At 45.1% G+C, this 20,870-nt stretch overlaps 1 protein-coding gene across 1 annotated transcript in view; it reads left to right on the top strand.

Moving 5' to 3' along the window:
- Positions 1 to 20,870, top strand: part of KIAA2012 (KIAA2012 ortholog) — a 98,081-nt gene that overhangs the window by 6,073 nt on the left and 71,138 nt on the right. The window contains exons 2-4 of the mRNA XM_087704967.1: positions 3,216 to 3,485; positions 17,138 to 17,306; positions 18,134 to 18,289. Of these exons, the coding sequence (XP_087561093.1) occupies positions 3,216 to 3,485; positions 17,138 to 17,306; positions 18,134 to 18,289 (595 nt within the window). The remainder of the gene's footprint in view (positions 1 to 3,215; positions 3,486 to 17,137; positions 17,307 to 18,133; positions 18,290 to 20,870) is intronic.

Genomic DNA, 20,870 nt, shown 5'->3' with positions numbered 1-20,870 from the left:
TCTCACCGGCTCAAGGTTGACTCAGCCTTCCATCCTTCCGAGGTGGGTAAAATGAGGACCCGGATTGTTGTTGGGGCGATATGCTGACTCTGTAAACCGCTTAGAGAGGGCTGAAAGCCCTATGAAGCGGTATATAAGTCGAACTGCTATTGCTATTGCTATTGACTCCTGATCACTCGCCAGAGCAAATCCCTGCAGTTTTCTTGGCAAGATTTCAGAAGTGATTTGGCATTGCCTCTTTCCTAGGGCTGAGAGAAAATGACTTGAGCCAAAGTCTTCTTTGTCCTAAGAAGGATTAGAACTCCTATTCCCCCCAGTTTGTAGTCTTATGTACCAAACAGGCTGTCAACAATAGGACTGCCCTGTACGATATGTGCAAATAGAAAGTAGTATTATAAATGAAGGTGAATATACGTGTCCCAAGATAATGTTGCAGGATCCAATCTGGGACCAGAGGTTTTGTCTTCTGAGCTTTTGGACTTGTGCTGGAGCCTATCTTCAGGGAACCTCTCTCTAGCAGTGTGTGTGCTGTTCTGTATATGGTATTTATCAGTGACGTGCGGTGAGGTTTATGGCTGGTGAGGCACTGACACAGGGGTTTCAAAATTTTTTTAGACTTGTGGACTTCAACTCCCAGAATTCCACAGCCAGGCATGCTCAGTTCCGATTTAAAGCGACAACATTTGTTTTTCTCCTTTGCGAAAAAGTTTTCCTTCATTCTTTTTCTTCTCCCTCCCCCTCCTTCCTCCCTCTCTCCCTCCCTTCCCCCTCTCTCAAACAGACACACACAGACAGAGAAGTTGGATCCCTCTCTCACTCACTCAATCTCAAACAAACACAAAAGTTGGATTGGATATATTTTCCAATAGCTTGAAAGCAGCTCCTCTGCCATACCCCCCCCCATTCCCCTGCTGCCTTCCGATCCGAGCCTTTGATTGCAGGTGGAGCCACGTTGCCTTTTCAAACTTGTAATCAGTGAAGCTGGGCTTGTATACTTTTATCCAGGGGTGTGTGTGTGTGTGTGTGTGTGTGTGTGTAAAGGCAATGTAGCTCTGCATGCAATCAAACTATACTTGGGGAGGAATCTACACTTGAGGATGAAGTTTGAATTCCTCCCCCTCCCTCCGACCACACAGGGACCTTTTCCAGCTGTTTCAGAGAGGATTTCAACTCTGCTCTTGCCTGCCATCATGAAAAGAAAAAAAAATGTAAAAGGAAAAAGGCAAGAGCTGAAGTCAGGCTGAGCTAGTTGCTGCCAGAGTCACCGTCTGGATGACTCTGCTTAACTGTTTAAAAAAGCCTCTAAAAAAACGCCGTCTACAGGAGGCAGGAGAACGACATGCCTCATTACGTCAGGAATTTTTCGGCTTTTAACCCTTGTTTAGCTCTGCTCGAGTGATCATAAAACGCCAGACTAGATCAGGCACGTGGTTCTCCTGCCGCCCTCTGCAGAGGGCACTTTTTAGAGGCTTTTTTACACAGTTAAGCACTAAGCAGAGTCATCCACTGTGACTCTGGCAGCAACTATTTCAGCCTTTTTCCTTTTACATTTTCTTTCTTTTCATGATGACAGTGGTGAGGCTCTGCCTCCCCTGCCTCCCTTGACTGCACATCCCTGGTATTTATATGGTGCCTACTATATGTGGCTTTTTACATGCTAATTGGGGTGTGGTAATAACAATAGCAATAGCAATAGCAGTTAGACTTATATACCGCTTCATAGGGCTTTCAGCCCTCTCTAAGCGGTTTACAGAGTCAGCATATTGCCCCCAACAACAATCCGGGTCCTCATTTTACCCACCTCGGAAGGATGGAAGGCTGAGTCAACCCTGGTATGCTGGTGGTAAATCAGCAGTCCTGTTGACTGACAAAGGGCCTGTATCCCAGGCTTCAATCACTTCCCTGGTTGTTTTTGTGCTTGCTCCTCCAACAATCTTAATAGCTGCAAAGTTGAATACCTCAAGCGCTTAGAAGGCAAAGACTAGGCAGCACATTGCAAAGGACAGCCAATGACTTAAAAGCCAGCCAACAATGCATTCCAATCGGCATCTAAAAAGCCACATAAAATAGGCACCATATCAATACCACATACAGAACAGCCAGAGGTGGGTTCCTACCAGTTCGCACCTATTCGGTAGAACCGCTCCGTCAAATCTACCAAACCGGTTAGAAGAGGTTCCACCAGTGGACCTGGAAAGCAGGCCACACCTACAGAAGAGGTTCCAAATTTTTTTGAAACCCACCACTGCTAAAGGGTTAGAGGTGCAAGGATCTTGTAACTTGACTGCTTTAAGACTTGCATGCTTCAATGCCAGAGTTCCTGAGCCAACGTGACTGGAGGAGGAATTCTGGGAGTTGAAGTCCACAAGTCTTAAAGCTGTCAAGTTTGAACACCCCTGGGTTTTTTTTTTTCTAAAGGGTTAGGGGTGCAAGGATCTTGTAACTTGACTGCTTTAAGACTTGCATGCTTCAATGCCAGAGTTCCTGAGCCAACATGACTGGAGGAAGAATTCTGGGAGTTGAAGTCCACAAGTCTTAAAGCTGTCAAGTTTGAACACCCCTGGGGTTTTTTTTTTCTAAAGGGTTAGGGGTGCAAGGATCTTGTAACTTGACAGCTTTAAGACTTGCATGCTTCAATGCCAGAGTTTCTGAGCCAACATGACTGGAGGAAGAATTCTGGGAGTTGAAGTCCACAAGTCTTAAAGCTGTCAGGTTTGAAGACCCCTAGTTTTTTTTTTCTAAAGGGTTAGGGGTGTAAGGATCTTGTAACTTGACAGCTTTAAGACTTGCGTGCTTCAATGCCAGAGTTTCTGAATAGCTACTTGGACTGACCTAAGTACTAATTCATAATTTCATATCCGGTCACATGGGTGGCAAGCCACTCCCATCCGGTCACATGGGCGGCAAGCCACTCCCACAAAGGAGGCCACACCCACAGAGTAGGTTCGAACAATTTTTGAAACCCACCACTGAGAACAGCACACACACCGCTAGAGAAAAATTCTCTGAAGATGGGTTCCAGCACAAGTCCGAAAGCTTGGAAGACAAAACCTCTAATCCCACTGACGGACCCAGATTGGATCCTGTCAGAAAGTTGTATTGAATTTTTGTTTCTAAAATCCATTCTGTTATTGCATCTTCTCCTCCTTTTATTGAATTTTTGTTTCTAAAATCCATTCTGTTATTGCATCTTCTCCTCCTTTTATTCATATTAGGATGACCTGAACTGGATGTCCTCTGAAGGCCTTTGTAATGTCAACAGAATACTGGATCACAGGCAGATCATGAAGGAGTACTGGGGGATGTGTCCCCCAAAAACATATTGCACAAGAAGAGGCATACTCTTTCTTTATTCGGAAGAAGTAGCCAAACCGTGGAAATGGAAGTTGCAGCGTGGATGTCGGAACAAAAGCCAAAAATTAAGCGTAGATCTTCACACACTTCAAGATTTGGCACGGGCTATCTTAGTGTATGGAAGCAAACAGGTATTGTTCATATATTTAAGATGTACACATGTTCCGTTAGGCTAAATGGCATTTATTTGAAACATTTCCATGCCACTTGTCGTTTTAAAAATTCCAAACCAGTTTACCCCCTATGGAACGATCTCCCTGTGGAGATTCGTACCCTCACCACCCTCCAGACTTTCCGCACAGCCCTTAAAATCTGGCTATCCCGTCAGGCCTGGGGCTAAAGATTGTAACCCACCCGAATGGTATGAATGTTGTGCTTTTAACTATGTATTGTTTTACGTGTTAAATGTTTGTTTCCCCCCCCTTTGAGTTGTAAGCCGCCCTGAGTCCCCCCAGGGAAAAGGGCGGCATATAAATAAACTTTCATAACTCATAACTCATAACTCATAACCAGAGGTGGGTTCCTACCAGTTCGCACCAGTTCGGTAGAACCGGTTCATCAAATGTACCAAACTGGTTAGAAGAGGTTCCACCAGTGGACCCAGAAAGCAGGCAACATCTACAGAAGAGGTTCCAAAAAAATTTGAAACCCACCACTGACACACACACACACACACACACACACAGACAGACAGACAGACAGACAGACTCACACAGAGAGAGAAAGAGAAAGAGAAAGAAAGGAAGAAAGAAAGAAATGAAAAAAGAAAAAGAGAAAGAAAAAGTGAGAGAGAGATGAAAGAAAAAAAGAAAAAAGGGAGAGAGACAAAAGGAAGGAGAGAGAGAGAGAGAGAGAGAGAGAGAGAGAGAGAGAGAGAGAGAGAGAGAGAGAGAGAGAGCACATGGCCAGCAAGCCACTCCCACCAGGTCACATGGCTGGCAAGCCACTCCCACAAAGGAGGCCACACCCACAGAGTAGGTTCGAAAAAATTTTGAAACCCACCACTGCTCATAACACTCATTAAACATGCAGAAGAGAAAAACAGGATGAAAATAAGAGATGCCTATCTCTGCAGCAGTTTGCTCTTAAAAGGAACAGGCCACATGCTCAAGGCTTTCCAGAAATTTTAACACTTAGCTTTTCCAGAAGAAATCATAGGCGCTCTGGATACAGTATTCTCTTATCGGACATTAACGTCCATATTTTTGCTATTGAAGCTTTAATGCATAATTTTATTTCTTTGCTCTTTTAATATCACTGAATTATGTACAGACCTTGTGGGCTGACATGACAGATAAGTTGGACAGAGGGATAGATATTCCTGAAATCACAAATACTAGGGAAAGGGAAAGGCAGAAGGAATAAGAATATTTAAAAGATACTTAAACCGTGCCATCACTGGAGTCTGAAAAACAATGGAAGGGAAGTCATTCCACAGGGCAACTAGGAAGCCCAACATCCTTGAGCCGAGGTGGTGCAGTGGTTAAATGCAGCACTGCAGGCTACTGCTAGATCAGCAGTTCAGCGGTTCAAATCTCACCGGCTCAGGGTTGACTCAGCCTTCCATCTTTCCGAGGTGGGTAAAATGAGGACCCGGATTGTTGGGGGCAATATGCTGACTCTCTGTAAACCGCTTAGAGAGGGCTGAAAGCCCTATGAAGCGGTATATAAGTCTACTGCTATTGCTATCCTCTAACACCAACTTGCAATCCATTTTTCTCCCTTTACTATGCCTTGCCAGCTAACTCCAAGCAAGTAATAAATTCTATCGACTGGTGCCAAATTAAGTTTGGCATTTCACATGACGAGAGTGAAGAAGTTGCAATTAAACCTAGTTAACATTAAGGGATTATGATCGGTGGAAAACCGTTTTCTCCACATTTAAAGTTCTGTGCAATTGACCTGAAACAATAAGTCCAGGAATTGGGAGTGCTGTTTTGACACCTCCCCATCTATTTTTTATTTTTATTTTTAGTGCAGGGACATCTTGCGATTTCGAAAACAAAAAGATCATCAGAGAGAAACTAAGAGATGTGGAACTGTAGAATAACCTTGCAGCTGGTCCAAGCCTACCCTGGTTTTTTTTCTTGGAGGATAATAAAATATTTGTTTCATTTAAAAAAAAAAAAAACACTTTGCAATCTTTGTAAACAGGGTGGCCGAGGCAGAAGCAGTCCATACAAACAATTCTGTCCAATATCCCAGCTGCAACTGACCCTTAGCTGGTGATATAGTGCAGTGTTTTTCAACCTTGGCAACTTGAAGATGTCCGGACTTTAACTCCCAGAATTCCCCAGCCAGCGAATGCTGGCTGGGGGATTCTGGGAGTTGAAGTCCGGACATCTTCAAGTTGCCAAGGTTGAAAAACACTGATATAGTGTAATCATAGACCAGACTGAATGTTACAGTATTACTAGGTCATCCTAGAGAAGTCTGGAGGTGGCGCAGTGGTTAAATGCAGCACTGCAGGCTACTTCAGCTGACTGCTAGTTGCAGTTCGGCTATTCAAATCTCACCGGCTCAGGGTTGACTCAGCCTTCCATCCTTCCGAGGTGGGTGAAATGAGGACCCAGACTGTGGGGGCGATATATGCTGACTCTGTAAACTGCTTAGAGAGGGCTGAAAGCCCTATGAAGCGGTATATAAGTCTAACTGCTATTGCTCTTTAAGTGTTGCAAAGTGGAACATCCCATTTGCTTACCACTGCACAACACTGGAATTGTATTATGCCCAAGGGTGCCGATCACCTTTTAGTAGTTCACTGACAAATGCGCGCTCGACAAAAGTGCGACGACAAAACCGCGGTGAGAAAGCCGCGAGGTTGAAATCGCGCCCACAGAAGAGCGCCGACAAATGCGCGCCGACAAAAGCGTGCCATCAAAAAACAACAAAAACAACGTAATAACCCTAACCCTAACCCTAACCCTTACCTTAACCCTAATCACGCTTTTGTGGGCGCGGTTTTGTCGGCGCTCTTTTGTGGGAGTGCTTTTGATGTCGCGGGTTTCTCGCCGCGCTTTTGTCGGTGCGCTTTTGTCGGACGCGCATTTGATGGGTCACACTTTTTAGTATAGTTTAGAGGGGTGTTTGAACATTTCAAGGCTGGTTGCTTGTCTTTCTGAGGGACTGCCCACCTCAATAAGTTACTGTAATGTCTCAATATGAAATATTAAAGTCAATAGAAAAGGCTGCCTTAGAGAATAGCAATAGCAGTAGCAGTTAGACTTATATACCGCTTCATAGGGCTTTCAACCCTCTCTAAGCGGTTTACAGAGTCAGCAAATCGCCCCCACAGTCTGGGTCCTCATTTCACCCACCTCGGAAGGATGGAAGGCTGAGTCAACCCTGAGCCGGTGAGATTTGAACCGCTGAACTGCAGATAACAGTCAGCTGAAGTGGCCTGCAGTACTGCACCCTAACCACTGTGCCACCTCGGCTCTGGCTCTCACATTTGGGGGTCCTTAGTGGGGCACCAACCCCACTTAAGAGAAAAAATGTAATTTATGATGATTTTTTACTTCTTTTATCAGATTTTACATTAGGAATGGTAGCTTTGGGCCGAAAAGTGTTGTGTGTATTAAATTAACACTAATACTAGCAACAGGAGCAGCAAATGTCACTTTCACATCTAATTAAGCAAGAATCACTTCCATAGGAAAGAGGCAGCTGTGTATAAACATCTGTTGCTTCATGGCTTGGTTCCCCACAATTGTTTTTAGAAGTATCTTTGGGGAAAGTACTTTTGACTCATTCTTTTGTGAGACCCCTTGTTCTTCTGCCCAGAATTATGCGTCTCGGGTTTCCCTAAGAAGACAATCCAGCTCAGGCCGCTGTTTATACATTTGGGAGTTTTGAAACAAATGCCCTTCAACGGCTCCTTTAAATGAGATCTCAAAGAGTTCAGGAATTCCTCCAGATGCTTCGGCTAGGGATTGCCAGAAGCGTTTGGCATATCTGAATACATTTCCCTTCCAGTCAATTCTCTGTTGAGTACTCTGGGAAGAGATCCATTCAGAAATACCGTCCAGCCCAGTGCAGACACCATGCCTCGACTGTGGACAAAAGATGGCTCTAAAAATCACTGCCTGTGGTACAAGCCCATCAGTGTACCCAAGCATTGCATCCGTCAAAGATTAAAGGAGCAGAAAAAGAGGACCGCTGTGATGAATCAGATGAAATCCGGTGCCGATTGCCGCCAACAATTAAGAGTGCAGCAGGGGTACTCCAGGCGCTTTCAATGCACGCTGCCATAAGGGGAGGCGGAAAATTAAGATAGAGCATAGGCTGAGATCAGGCACAGGGTTGCATTCTTACCAGGAAATCGCCGTAGGAGGCTGCCTTTCTAGACCTCCCCCTTTCAAAGTTACTCTTGAGTCTCCCAAGATGTGGATACAGGGTGTAGAAAATTACTGCTTTTCTAAATCAATTACTGACAAGGGAAACAATTTTGATTTGTTGGTTAATTTATTAAATATGTGATTTACCTTCCCACTTGCAGTATATAAGATATGGAGAGTTTGCTTGACGCTGTGTTGTATCTAAATTATTTTTTTTTAATCCCTCCCTCCCCAAAAGGACTAACCTCATGCTAAGAGTTGTGATCTATGTAATGCAACCTGCCTCCTGCCAATCACCTCCCATAGATCCATCAGATCCCACAGATTAGGCCTCCTCTGAATTCCATCTGCCGGCCAATGCCGGCTGTCGACCACCCGGAGGAGAGCCTTCTCTGTGGCTGCTCCGGCCCTTTGGAACGAGCTCCCCGGGGAGACTCGGACCCTCGCCACCCTTCAGGCCTTCCGGATGGCCGTGAAGACCTGGCTGTCCCAGCAAGCCTGGGGTTGAGTCCTCCCCCACTACTCAAACCGTTGTGCTTGTTGTGTTTTTTAAATTGTTGTATTATTGTCTTGTTTGTCTTACTTTTCTGTATTTGTTCCCCTTCCCTTGGTTTTTTGTTCAGCCGCCCTGAGTCCCTCCGGGGAATAGGGCGGCCTACAAATCGAATAAATACCAATACCAATACTGTAAGTTACTGATCTACCTAGCTCAGTCAGGAAAAAAAATATCTTGGACTGGATATAGCAGAGATCTGTCTTAAATAATGAATTGTTGCCTGACATCTACTTCAGAAAGACCGACTCAAAGGTTATCTGTAGATTGTGAGGAATTTGGGAGGGTGGGAGGCAGATTGGGCTAAATTGCCTGTGGAGGCAGAGATTTGGTTTGGTTTATTGGATTTATATGCCGCCCTTCTCCCAAGGACTCAGGGCAGCGTACAACATTAAAAAAAACCACATATTACAACAGTTAAAAAAAAACATAGATAGAGTATCCAAAAACCAAACCCAATTAAGATTAACAATAACATTTTTAAAAAATCGATTAAAATTAACAATAATCAATCATTTATTTTATTTTGTTCAGGCCAGGCCGGCTTGCTGGAAAAGCCAACTTTTTAGGGCGCGTCGGAAGGACCGGAGGTCGGGGATTATACGAAGCTCCGGGGGCAGCTCATTCCAGAGGAAAGGCGCTCCCCACAGAGAAGGCTCTCCCCCTGGGGGTCACTAGCCGACACTGTCTGGCCAACGGCACCCTGAGGAGGCCAACTCTGTGGGGTCGCACTGGACGGTGGGAGGCTACCGGTGGCAGTAGGTGGTCTCCAGGGCCGGATTTTCCTATAGGCTAACTAGGCTTCAGCCTAGGGCCTCAAGATCAAGAGGGGCCTACATTCAAATTGTTAGCAAAATTAAAATTACACTATTCTAAAAACAGTGAACACTAAAACACTGAACCGAAAATAAGGAGAAATTCTACGCATATGACTAATAAACAAACATAAAAATGTATTGGTTAAGATCGTTCCAGCGCTATGGCAGTTGGGGAGCCCGCCCACATTCCCGGAACCGGCGGTCGGGCGAGAGGCGCGGCCGCTCCCAGTAGCTGCCCCATCGATGCGGAGCCCACCAGCGGCCAGGCAGGTGAGGGTGAGGGGGCCGAGCCGGGCAGCTGAGCGCAGCAGGGGAGGCGGCTGGCCTCGCTGCCTTTGCCGCAGAGCAGAGCCGCCCTCCGTCGGGAGGCCAGCTATATATATTGATATATATATTGATATATCACAGTAATGATGTATTTTATTGTCTCTCATGTAATTTACAAACTTAAAAGTGGGAGGTGAAAGGGCCTCATAAGTGGAATAGCCTAGGGCCTCTTTTCATCTAAATCCAGCCCTGGTGGTCTCGCAGGTACCCTGGGCCTAAGCCATGGAGCGCTTTAAAGGTCATAATTAGTACCTTGAATCGCACCCGGAAGACAACCGGCAACCAGTGCAGGCCGCCTAAAAGGGGCACAACATGGGAGCACCTAGGTGCCCCCATGGTAACCCGCGCAGCCGCGTAAACAGCTGCTAATCCCAAATGAAGTAGCACTACCCAATTGTTTTGGCCTTTTCTCCTTAACAATTTTTTTCCATTAAAAAAGTGAGGAAGGAAATATTAGTAAAACATGGGAATACTACATATGTCAAGTAAATGTGTCCCGCTCCATAAATCAATGTGTTTTAGTGTTAAAGGCCTCATCTAGATGTACCCCCAAGATAACATCCATTATAAGCACTCTCCGTCGGCTGCCATCCTGTGTCATTCCTATGAGTGACATCTACCAGGAATTGCGTTGAGGTCTCTCTCCATTTTCATGAAAAGGAGCTAAAACTCAGAGCGCCTGAAGGTAAAGTCAAAGAATTCAAGATGGCAGCCACAACCATTAAAGGAAAACCTCACTTCTTTTTATATGCATTCGTGAAACGCCCCCCACCCCAGAGGTGGGTTATCTACCAGTTCGCACCTATTCGGTAGAACCGGTTCGTCAAATCTACCGAACCGGTTAGAAGAGGTCCCACCAGTGGACCCGGAAAGCAGCCCACACCCGTGGCACGACAAAACCGCGCTCGACTAAAGCGCGCCCGATTAAACCGCGTCGCTGACATCATCAGCAGGGCGTCAACAGCAAACGCGGAGAAAGAAGGGCGCTTTAAATAGCACTTTGAAAGCAAGCCGATTCAAGTTAAGGTTAGGGTTAGGTTTAGGGTTAGGGTTAGGGTTAGGTTTAGGGTTAGGGTTAGGGTTAGGTTTAGGGTTAGGTTTAGGGTTAGGTTAAGGGTTAGGGTTAGGTTTAGGGTTAGGTTAAGGGTTAGGGTTAGGTTTAGGGTTAGGTTAAGGGTTAGGGTTAGGTTTAGGGTTAGGTTAAGGGTTAGGTTAAGGTTAAGGGTTAGGTTTAGGGTTAGGTTTAGGGTTAGGTTTAGGGTTAGGGTTAGGATTAGGTTTAGGGGGGTTAGGTTTAGGTTTAGGGGTTAATTTTAGGTTTAGCGTTTACAGCGTGCTTTTTTCTCCGCGCTGTTGTCGCGCTGTGATGACATCAGCTACGCGGTTTCGTCGAGCGCGCTTTAGTCGAACGCGGTTTTGTGGTGGAACCGCCCACACCTACAGAAGAGGTTCCAAACATTTTTTGAAACCCACCACTGCCCCCCCAAAAGAGCAGGGCTACAATCATCTGGTCACAGCCATCATCTTGCATTACTTTTGGTTGAAAATGTTCTCTTTGAACAAGTATTTTAAATGGCACAATTTGAAACATTTAAATTCATTTTTTTTAATAGTTAGATCTAGCCCCTACGAACATGAATGATGATGAGGCAAAGTTTGAAATAAACTGCTGGTAGTGCTAAGCTCCTTTCGCATTAAACCGTTAACTTACTAGCCTTAGTGAAGATTTGCTGCCGAAACTATAAAGTACTGGAATGGAAATGCCTATACAAATACCCTGGAGGGCAAGGGTATAGAACTGAAACTTGAGAACTGAAAATAACTGGCTGATACGAAAGAAAACAAGCAGGTCTACGCATGCCTTCTTTGACTCAAATCCACTTGAGTCATTTTTCTTAACAAAGCCCCAGTACATGCTAGGAGTTAGGAGTACAAAGTAGCATTCAGCTTAGTTAGAAACCAAGAGGTTTTGTCAACTCTCGGCTTTTCAAATCTTGGTTCATATTATGAAAGGGAGGATAAAGGGACTGAAGAAGAAGAGGAGGCCCTGCCTTGCCACCGCAATCTGGAGAAGGGAATTTGAATCAGGAAGCCTATTTTCACGGGGTTAACCCAATAACTCAGTACCTTGAGATTTTAAAATAAAATAAAATAGAAACTAAAGAAAACCTTGATTTATTCCAGCTTCTGATTCAACGGTTCAATGGTTTCAGTTCTGGAAAGATTTAATAGCAATTTGACCATAAAATTAAGCATTCAAATCAATTTCTCCTCAATAAAGAAAGGAGAAAGGATTCTGAACCAAACATCCTCCAGTCACCTCTAAGCACAATTCATTCCAGAGCCGAGGTGGCGCAGTGGTTAAATGCAGCACTCCAGGCTACTTCAGCTGACTGCAGTTCTGCAGTTCGGCTGTTCAAATCTCACCGGCTCAAGGTTGACTCAGCCTTCCATCCTTCCGAGGTGGGTAAAATGAGGACCCGGATTGTTGTTGGGGGGCAATATGCTGACTCTGTAAACCGCTTAGAGAGAGCTGAAAGCCCTACGAAGCGGTATATAAGTCTAACTACTATTGCTATTGCTAGTATCTTCCTCGGGCTTCATCTGATCAGAGACAGGATGTTTTCTAGAGCCCCACGGAATCCGAGAAAAGTTGAAAATAACCCAAAATATTTTTCTACATTACATTTGTCTATTGGGATGGATTTTTGTTCACAAGTACATATAATACAGTATGATCATAGTCAAAAATGTAACTTCTGTTCCCATGTATTCTTAAGTGTCCGAGATTACACTCAATGTCAGCATGCAGTACACCTAGTAGTACCAGGATTCCTGTGACCTGACAAGGCCCATTGTCCCCTAGTTAGGGAATTGAACTTCCTAGTAATCCATTGCTGGCGGTTAGTGCTCCATCATTGGCCCAGGTCTTGTACCAATCCAACATAGTTACGTGTAGGAGGGAACCCCATGCTCTTCTCATCGCTGTCATTTCGTTTCCCCTCTGTTGTCTCAGACAGAAAACAAATGGCACATTGGGGGGGTGGAGTAGAAATAAAATGTTAGCTGCCAGAAAGGAAACCTGATGCTCCTTTCATGAGCTGAAAACAAATTAAATTTAAAAAAAATTGCAGTGGGAAGCTTATTAATGCACTGTGAAATAAGCACTTCCTTAAAAACAAAGATTAGGAGGGCCTATCAGCATGAAAGTCATTTTACCCAGCGGCTGACATTGCTTTATTTCCATTCAACTTAAAAGTCACTTTAGAATCACTTAGGTGAGATCAGTGATGTATAACGTAGATAAAAAAATAAAAGAATTTGTGAGTCATAAAAAAGTATTTCTCCTTTTCTCAGCTTTGCTTCAAGAATTAAAGTATGTTGTCTGTCAATATTACTTTAGGGCTTAGGCAATGTAAATAGTTAGCAATAGCAATAGCAGTTAGACTTATATACCGCTTCATAGGCTTCTCTAAGCGGTTTACAGAGTCAGCATATCGCCCCCACAGTCTGGGTCCTCATTTCACCCACCTCGGAAGGATGGAAGGCTGAGTCAACCTTGAGCCGGTGAGATTTGAACCGCTGAACTGCAGCTAGCAGTCAGCTGAAGTGGCCTGCAGTACTGCACCCTAACCACTGCGCCACCTCGGCTCTTATAGTTCCCCTATAAGTCTACTATAACTGGGCTGAAAGAATCCACATAACCCCCAGAGGCAGAGGAGAGCAAAATAAAGTTCTAACTCTCTATTGCCATCTTGTGTTCTTCTGAATATTTACATCCCAGATATGGGATGTGTTATTTCCCACTATCACAACTTGCATTTCCTCTTCAATGTGAAGATTCTCCATCAATCCTCTAAGGCAGTGGTTCTCAACCTTGGATTGGATTGGATTTATTTCATTTATATGCCGCCCTTTTCCCCGAAGGGGACTCAGGGCGGCTCACAATTCAGTCAGGGAAGGGAAACAGACAGGGGGTAAAAAACGAACATAACAGTACACAATTTAAAAACACACAACAACCATACCATTCGAGGAGGGGGGCAGAAGCTCTTTAGCCCCAGGCCTGTCGGAATAGCCAGGTTTTAAGGGCTTTGCGGAAGGCCTGGAGGGTGGTGAGGGTTCGAATCTCCACGGGGAGTTCGTTCCAGAGGGTCGGAGCAGCCACAGAGAAGACTCTCCTCCGGGTAGTCGCCAGTTGGCATTGGCCGGCGGATGGAATTCGGAGGAGGCCTAATCTGTGGGATCTGATCTATTGGAGGTAATTGGCAGCCTTCCCAATGCCACGGCCCAATGCCACAGTTTCTCATGTTGTGGTGATCCCCAACCACAAAATGGGTGTCTCGGTTCCTAAGACCATCGAAAGTATGTCTTTTCCCGGTGGTTGTAGGCGACCCCCGGTGAAAGGGTCATTCGACCCCCCACAAAGGGATCCCGACCCACAGATTGAGAACCACTGCTCTGAGGAAAACAGTCATTTACTTTCACAAATACATCAGCTTTGTAAGACAGTCGCACTACAGAAACCAGAAGAATAGAATAGAATAGAATAGAATTTTATTATTTGTATGCCGCCCTTCTCCGGGAGGACTCAGGGCGGCGAACAATTCAAGGGGGAAAAAGGGGAACATAAAAAAAAACAAAATACAAATAATAAAAGTAAACAACAGTCGCACAACCATACATGTTGAGAGGGGAGGGAACTCATCACCCCCAGGCCTGCCGGCAAAGCCAGGTTTTGACGGCTTTTCGGAAGGCCTGGAGAGAGGTGAGGGTCCGAATTCCTGCGGGGAGTTCATTCCAGAGGGCCGGAGCTGCCACAGAGAAGGCCCTCCCCCGGGTAGTAGCCAGGTGGCATTGGGTAGTAGACGGAACCCGGAGGAGGCCAACCCTGTGAGATCTAATGGGTCTGTAGGAGGTAATTGGCAGCAGGCGGTCTCTCAAGTACCCAGGTCCAATACCATGAAGGGCTTTATAAGTTACGACTAGCACCTTGAAGCGTATCCGGAGACTGATCGGTAACCAGTGCAGCTCGCGGAGGATAGGTGTAACGTGGGTGTACCGAGGTGCACCCACAATCGCTCGCGCGGCTGCGTTCTGGACGAGTTGAAGTCTCCGAATACTCTTCAAGGGCTGCCCCATGTAGAGCACATTGCAGTAGTCGAGTCTTGAGGTCACGAGGGCGTGAGTGACTGTTGCGAGCGCCTCCCGGTCCAGGAAGGGACGCAACTGGTGCACCAGACGAACCTGGGCAAATGCCCAGAAGGGGGTTGCATGTTACATACATTTGCAAATGTCTCTGGAAGTCTAGCAGGAATTTATCTAACTGATGCTGGACAATTAGGTGCTGCTCCTAATCCAGTGAGACATGGATGCAGAGACCCCTACAGGCATATTTATGAAATCCTCACCTGGATCTGGATTTTCCTGGAAGTCTACTTTACTTACCGTATTTATTTATTAAATGTGTGGGCTGGCCATCTTACTACAAGGTATTCCTATGGGAGTCCCTTCTCTCAAAAGAGAGAAAAAGACCACTTTTCTGGATGGGATATGAGGTTGTTTTACAATGGTACAGATTTCATTTCAAACAAATTTGAAAGACTAAAGTATTCTTGTTTTGTTGTATAAAAAAAATTGCAAAGCTTTCAAGACCAGTTGCAAAACTATCGAAAAGGCTGATTATTCTCCAGCTATTAGCCAAAAAGGCAACATTCTGTTGGAAGAAATGTCTATCTGGGTTCAGTTTAAGTGGGGAGAAAAACACTAGAAACACTGAAGCTGCTTGGAAAGATGGTTTAATGGTGGACAGGATCACACGGTTTGAGATCCTGGGCAAAAGAAAAAGCACATGGGTGGGAGAGAGAGAGAGATTTATACCCTCTCTTGGGCCCCGCCTTGGAACTTCCTGTTCCTGTGTAAGAAATGTATTCTGATTGGTTGTCAGACTCCCATGGGGCAATGCAGGGGCAACATTATAGTGTCTTGAATCCCAAATTTGGTTGAATCTTGCTGGGTGATGTAATCTCCCCCACCCCCTTCCCGGTGCCATGTAGTGAGTTTTGTTGCTAGATAGATAGAGGGCTAATCCTACTTTTGTTGGATCATGGGTGAGGGCATTTGCTTATGAATAGACCTAGCTATCTCTTTATCTCTTAAGTGCTGACATATGCTGTGGGCTATTCAGGAGGGTGGGGCTATTAAGATAAGATGACCAGACGTCCCGCTTTTGGCGGGACAGTCACGATATTTCACAATTTGTCCCGCGTCCCGCAGCGTTTTTAAAAAGTCCCTTTTTTTTTTTACATTTTTAATCAAGAACCACCCACCCACCCCATCAATGTTGTCCCTCTTTACCAATGTTAAAATCTGGTCACCTTATATTAAGAGTGAGTCTGCTTTCTGCCTAAAAAAAGTGTTTCTCCATTTCTCATCCAGGGAAATATAATATTCTGCCTTTTCAATATTTTCAAGAATGTTTCATTCTTCTAGGAGAAGGACGGGTGCTAACTTCCTACAATTCAGAGTTGATTTTTTTTTCCAATTCAAAATACACTGAAAATTCAAATTTTTTTTTTTTTTAGCGTGTGCTGCAAAAGCCATATATGCCTGGCTGCTTTCTAACCTGCTCTTTCAGTATACAATATGTCTACCTTCTCACACACTTGGGTCTTTGTAGTTTTCCATTCTTTATTTATTTAGTAGGATTTATATGATGTTCCATTCTGAAAGAATTCCGAGGAGTTTACTGGGTTTTTTTTTTCAGTAAGAAGGTTAAAAATAAGAACCGGTGCAACAAAATAAACATTAGCAATTACCGTATATACTCGAGTATAGGCCGACCCGAATATAAGCCGAGGCACCTAATTTTACCACAAAAAACTGGAAAAGTTATTGACTCGAGTATAAGCCTAGGGTGGGAAATGCAGCAGCTACCGGTAAATTTCAAAAATAAAAATAGATACCAATAATGTTTTTGAATATTTATTTCAAAGAAAAACAGTAAACTAGCGGTGTATTCAATGAAATACTTCACTCACCTCATGATGCTGATGTCCCGCTGTGATGATGATGTCCCGTGCAGCCGCGGGAGCGATGTCCTGCCTCCTATGACACACGGCACAGTGATTCCTATCATTGGATCACTGTACCAGAGGAGGTGGGACATCGCTATGTGGCTGCTTGCCATAACAAGGAGGAGGTGGGACATCGTTGCAGAGCGGCAGGAGGGGGAGGAAGGGGAATCGTAAGACAGCCCTGCATTACATTAGAACGTGAGGAGGGGGGATGGTGCGGTGCGCGCTGCGCGGCAAACTGACACAGAGGGAGGGGAAACTCACAGGGGCACTGGGCCATTCACGAGTGTCACCCAGCGGCATGGCCCCGCCCCTTTTTCTCCTCCATTTCGGGCAAATTTTTCACTGACTCGAGTATAAGCCGAGGCGGCTTTTTTCAGCCCAAAAAGTGGGCTGAAAAACTAGGCTTATACTCGAGTATATACAGTAAACTGAAATCATAAAAATGGCATTTGAGAACACTCAGACATTCCCAAGCCCAACCCATAATGAGGCTCTCTCTCCTTTATCTGTCTGTCTGAACCCACCACATCGTTTCCTCTCTAACTCAGTGAGCTGGTGACACTTTCAAAGAAATGTTGGGGGGGGGGGGACTGAATAAACTCCATTGTTCCTCAGTTTTACGTAGAGACACCCATTTTAAGCTTTCGATATTTTGTTTTCATACGAAAGCTGTGCCAAGATAAGAAAGGAATTGCTCAGCAGCCATATCTGTACTTCCTGAGAGATTCAGACGGTGAGATGGACAGACCGATGAGACCAGGCTATTCAGCTAAGAGGTACCTCCTCAAACTCTCCCAAAGCTGGGACCCAAATCTTTTGCAAAAGCTTCAGAATGCAGGTTAGTATTGTAAGAGAATAAAGCCAAATTATTAAGACGGTAATTCTCACCTTATCTGATGAAACCAGAAAATAAAATGGTAGAAAGTACTGTATATTGTTTGTTTGTTTGTTTATTATATTTATATGCTGCCCTTTTCCCCCGAAGGGGACTCAGGGCGGCTCACAACTCAAACCAGGAAAGGGGGATACAGACAAAGATTAAAAACGACACATAACAATGCATAATTTAAAACACGACAGTCATACCATTCGAGACGGGGGCAACAGCTCTTTAGCCCCAGGCCTGTCAGAACAGCCAGGTTTTAAGGGCTATGCGGAAGGCCTGGAGGGTGGTGAGGGTTCGAATCTCCACGGGGAGTTCGTTCCAGAGGGTTGGAGCAGCCACAGAGAAGGCTCTCCTCCGGGTAGTCGCCAGTTGACACTGGCCGGCGGATGGAATTCGGAGGAGGCCTAATCTGTGGGATCTAATCTAATCGGTCTAGTGGAGGTAATATTTTCAGGTCAGTCTTGACCTTCCTTACATAATCAATTCAAATAAATAGGAGAAAATAGCATTGTACTTGAGAATAGATTGGGCCCAAATTGCTGCATTCCTGGAGGACAAATTGTGCTTAATAATAATTTGCAGAGAGAAAATATTTGGCTCTTTCCTCGTATGCTATGCCCATCCTCCGTTGAAATAATTAAAACATATGCTTTGCGAACAAAGGGTCTCCATTTCAACCCCTTTCCGTTACCAGATGATGTATTGTAGACAATACTCAATAGATAGATCAATGTTGAGTTATTTTACCCAACGGCAGGTATATGGTATATATTTTTCAGGATATATCAGTGATCCCTTGTTGTTTAAGGAAAATGCAGCCGCTCTCAGGAAGAAATTACAGGATCTATCAGCTATTCCACCAAAGTATAATCTACATATTTTCTACACTCCTTGCTTGTACTCACGAAATGAACTGGAAGAACAGACCTATTCAGGTAGAGTACAAATACATATATTTTAACAGGATTAGTTACGATTGGATTTTAATTTTTGCAAAAACATCCATAACAATTTAGGATGGTGTCAAAGGGGCAACAGGCATGATACCATCACACAAAAGCCATAATTATATGTTTGCATCACAATGATGACAGAAGTATGTTAAATTATTAGCTCTCCCTCTGTTGCTCTGCACATGTCTCCAAGATTGTTGGCAGGAATGGTTTGGAGTATCTGCTATATTTTGCTCCTGGTTTGGCCATGTTTTTACATTCATGAGATTGGAATTACTGCATCCTGGTTGACATTGGTTTTCAAACTTCAAATGTGATGGGGGGGGGGAAATTCTGGGGATGTGTGACACCTTTTTTCCCCCATCTGCTTGCAAGTATCTTTCCAAGTACAATTCAAGGTCTGAATATTAACTCTAACTCCGTAAGGCAGAGATCTCCAACCTCCAGGCTGGGGCCTACTACTGGGCTGTGAGCAGTGGTGGGATTCAATTAATTTAACAACCGGTTCTCTGCCCTAATGACCATCTGGGTAGGTGGGACTCAGTGGTCATGTGACTGGGTGGGCGTGGCCAACTCAAAGTCACTCAGGTCGATGGGCGCTTCGCCTTAGCTGTTACAACGTAATAAGGGTTAATCGGAGAGGCAGTTTCTGTAAGCAGGGCAATACAAATTAGGCTAGAAACAACACCAGAATGTTTCCTTCCGGCCTTCCTTACAGGATTAGCCCTGTAAAGTGGGAAAAAAACAAAAGCAGATTTCTTCCAACAATCGGTTCTCTGAACTACTTAGAAAGTTACCAACTGGTTCTCCCGTATAGGTGCGAACCGGCTGAATCCCACCACTGGCTGTGAGCCATTTGGAACTGGGCCGTGGCAGCAGCAACAATTATGTGGGCACATATCTCCACTTGTATTAGCAGGAGGCAAGCACAGGTGAGCACGGTCCATTTGCATAAGCGGTGGCACCCATGACTGCCGCTTGCGCAAATGGAGCTCCACACATATGCATGCGCTTGCAGGCCACTTCTGCGGAACCATCCCTCCCACACACACAAGTCCACAAAGCCAGAAAGGTTGGGGAACTCTGTCCTAAGAGGTTTTGGAACAGGATCCTGGAGTACCAGTGGTGGGTTTCAAAAATTGTTCGAACCTACTCTGTGGCCTCCTTTGTGGGAGTGGCTTGCCTCCCATGTGACCGGATGGGAGTGGCTTGCCACCCATGTGACCAGATATGAAGATGCCAACGACACTTGTCAGAACCACCTTAAATGACCTCACACACAGCACTGGCCTGCATAAGAATATGATGTAAACTTGTTTTTTAAAAGGCATCTTTGGTTTGCGTTAAAACAACTTCAACACACGCAATGTTCTGATTGCACCACAAACGCAGTAGTCATCCTTGCCTTTCACAGAGGCACTGAGTTTTATAAATATGAGCATGATAGTGTAGAATAATCATATCCAAGGACCAGTGGTGGGTTTCAAAAAATTTTGGAACCTCTTCTGTAGGTGTGGCCTGCTTTCCGGGTCCACTGGTGGAACCTCTTCTAACCGGTTCAGTAGATTTGACGAACAGGTTCTACCGAACTGGTGCGAACTGGTAGGAACCCACCTCTGTGGAGTACTGTATCCTGTTCTGTGTAATAAGCGTGCCAAACTGTTAAACTCTTGGGTGATAGCCTTGTTACTAAGAATTATAGTCCATTTACCAGTGACTGACAGAGATGATCATATCTGGTGCATCATTTAACTACCCAACATACATATAACTTCTAAATTGCTGAGAGACTAATGAGATTGAGGCAGTATATACTGTACATTCTCTAAAAAAATAAAATAAATGTTGGTGCCAGTGGTGGGTTGCAAATCCCGTTTCAACTGGTACGGTTGGAATGGGGCCAGCATCGTCCTCATGGACGCGCGCACCACGCGCCCATGCATCTAAGCACCTCTGTGACACTCCAGCTGTTCTGCGGAGCATCACAGAGGCGCTGTACGCACCAGTGGTGAGATTCAAATAATTTAATAACCGGTTCTCTGCCCTAATGACCAACTGGGTAGGCGGGGCTCAGTGTTCATGTGACTGGGTGGGCGTGGTCAACTCAACATCACTCACACCGATGGGCGCTTCGCCTTAGCTGTTACAATGTAATAAGGTTTACACTGGAGAGTCAGTTTCTGTAAGCAGGGCAATAAAGATCAGGCTAGAAACCACTAGAATGTTTCCTTCCTTTACAGGATTAGCCCTGTAAAGTGGGAAAAAACAAAATGGGATTTCTTCCAACTGGTTCTCCGAACTGCTTAGAAAGTTAGCAACCCAAATGGGTGCGAACTGGCTGAATCCCACCACTGGTACGCGCCATGCACGTGCGTGGCAGCGCAGAAGCTTTAAAACACAGGTAAGAAACTTGGGCGGGCAGGTGGGCCCTCCGGATCACTGTACCGGAACAGTATCCGGTGCTCCGGGCTGGCTCCGGTATGCCCGTATCGGGGCGTACTGCCTGCAACCCACCACTGGTTGGTGCATTATTCTCCTTTATTTCACTAAGGTACCCTGAGAA

Source organism: Thamnophis sirtalis, unplaced genomic scaffold (genome assembly GCF_051295495.1).
Source record: "Thamnophis sirtalis isolate CommonGarterSnake01/CBP01778 unplaced genomic scaffold, rThaSir2_p1.2 scaffold_1, whole genome shotgun sequence".
Classification (NCBI taxonomy): Eukaryota; Metazoa; Chordata; class Lepidosauria; order Squamata; family Natricidae; genus Thamnophis; species Thamnophis sirtalis.
Note: the sequence above shows the minus strand (reverse complement) of the source record. Positions and strands in the feature narration are given on the sequence as shown.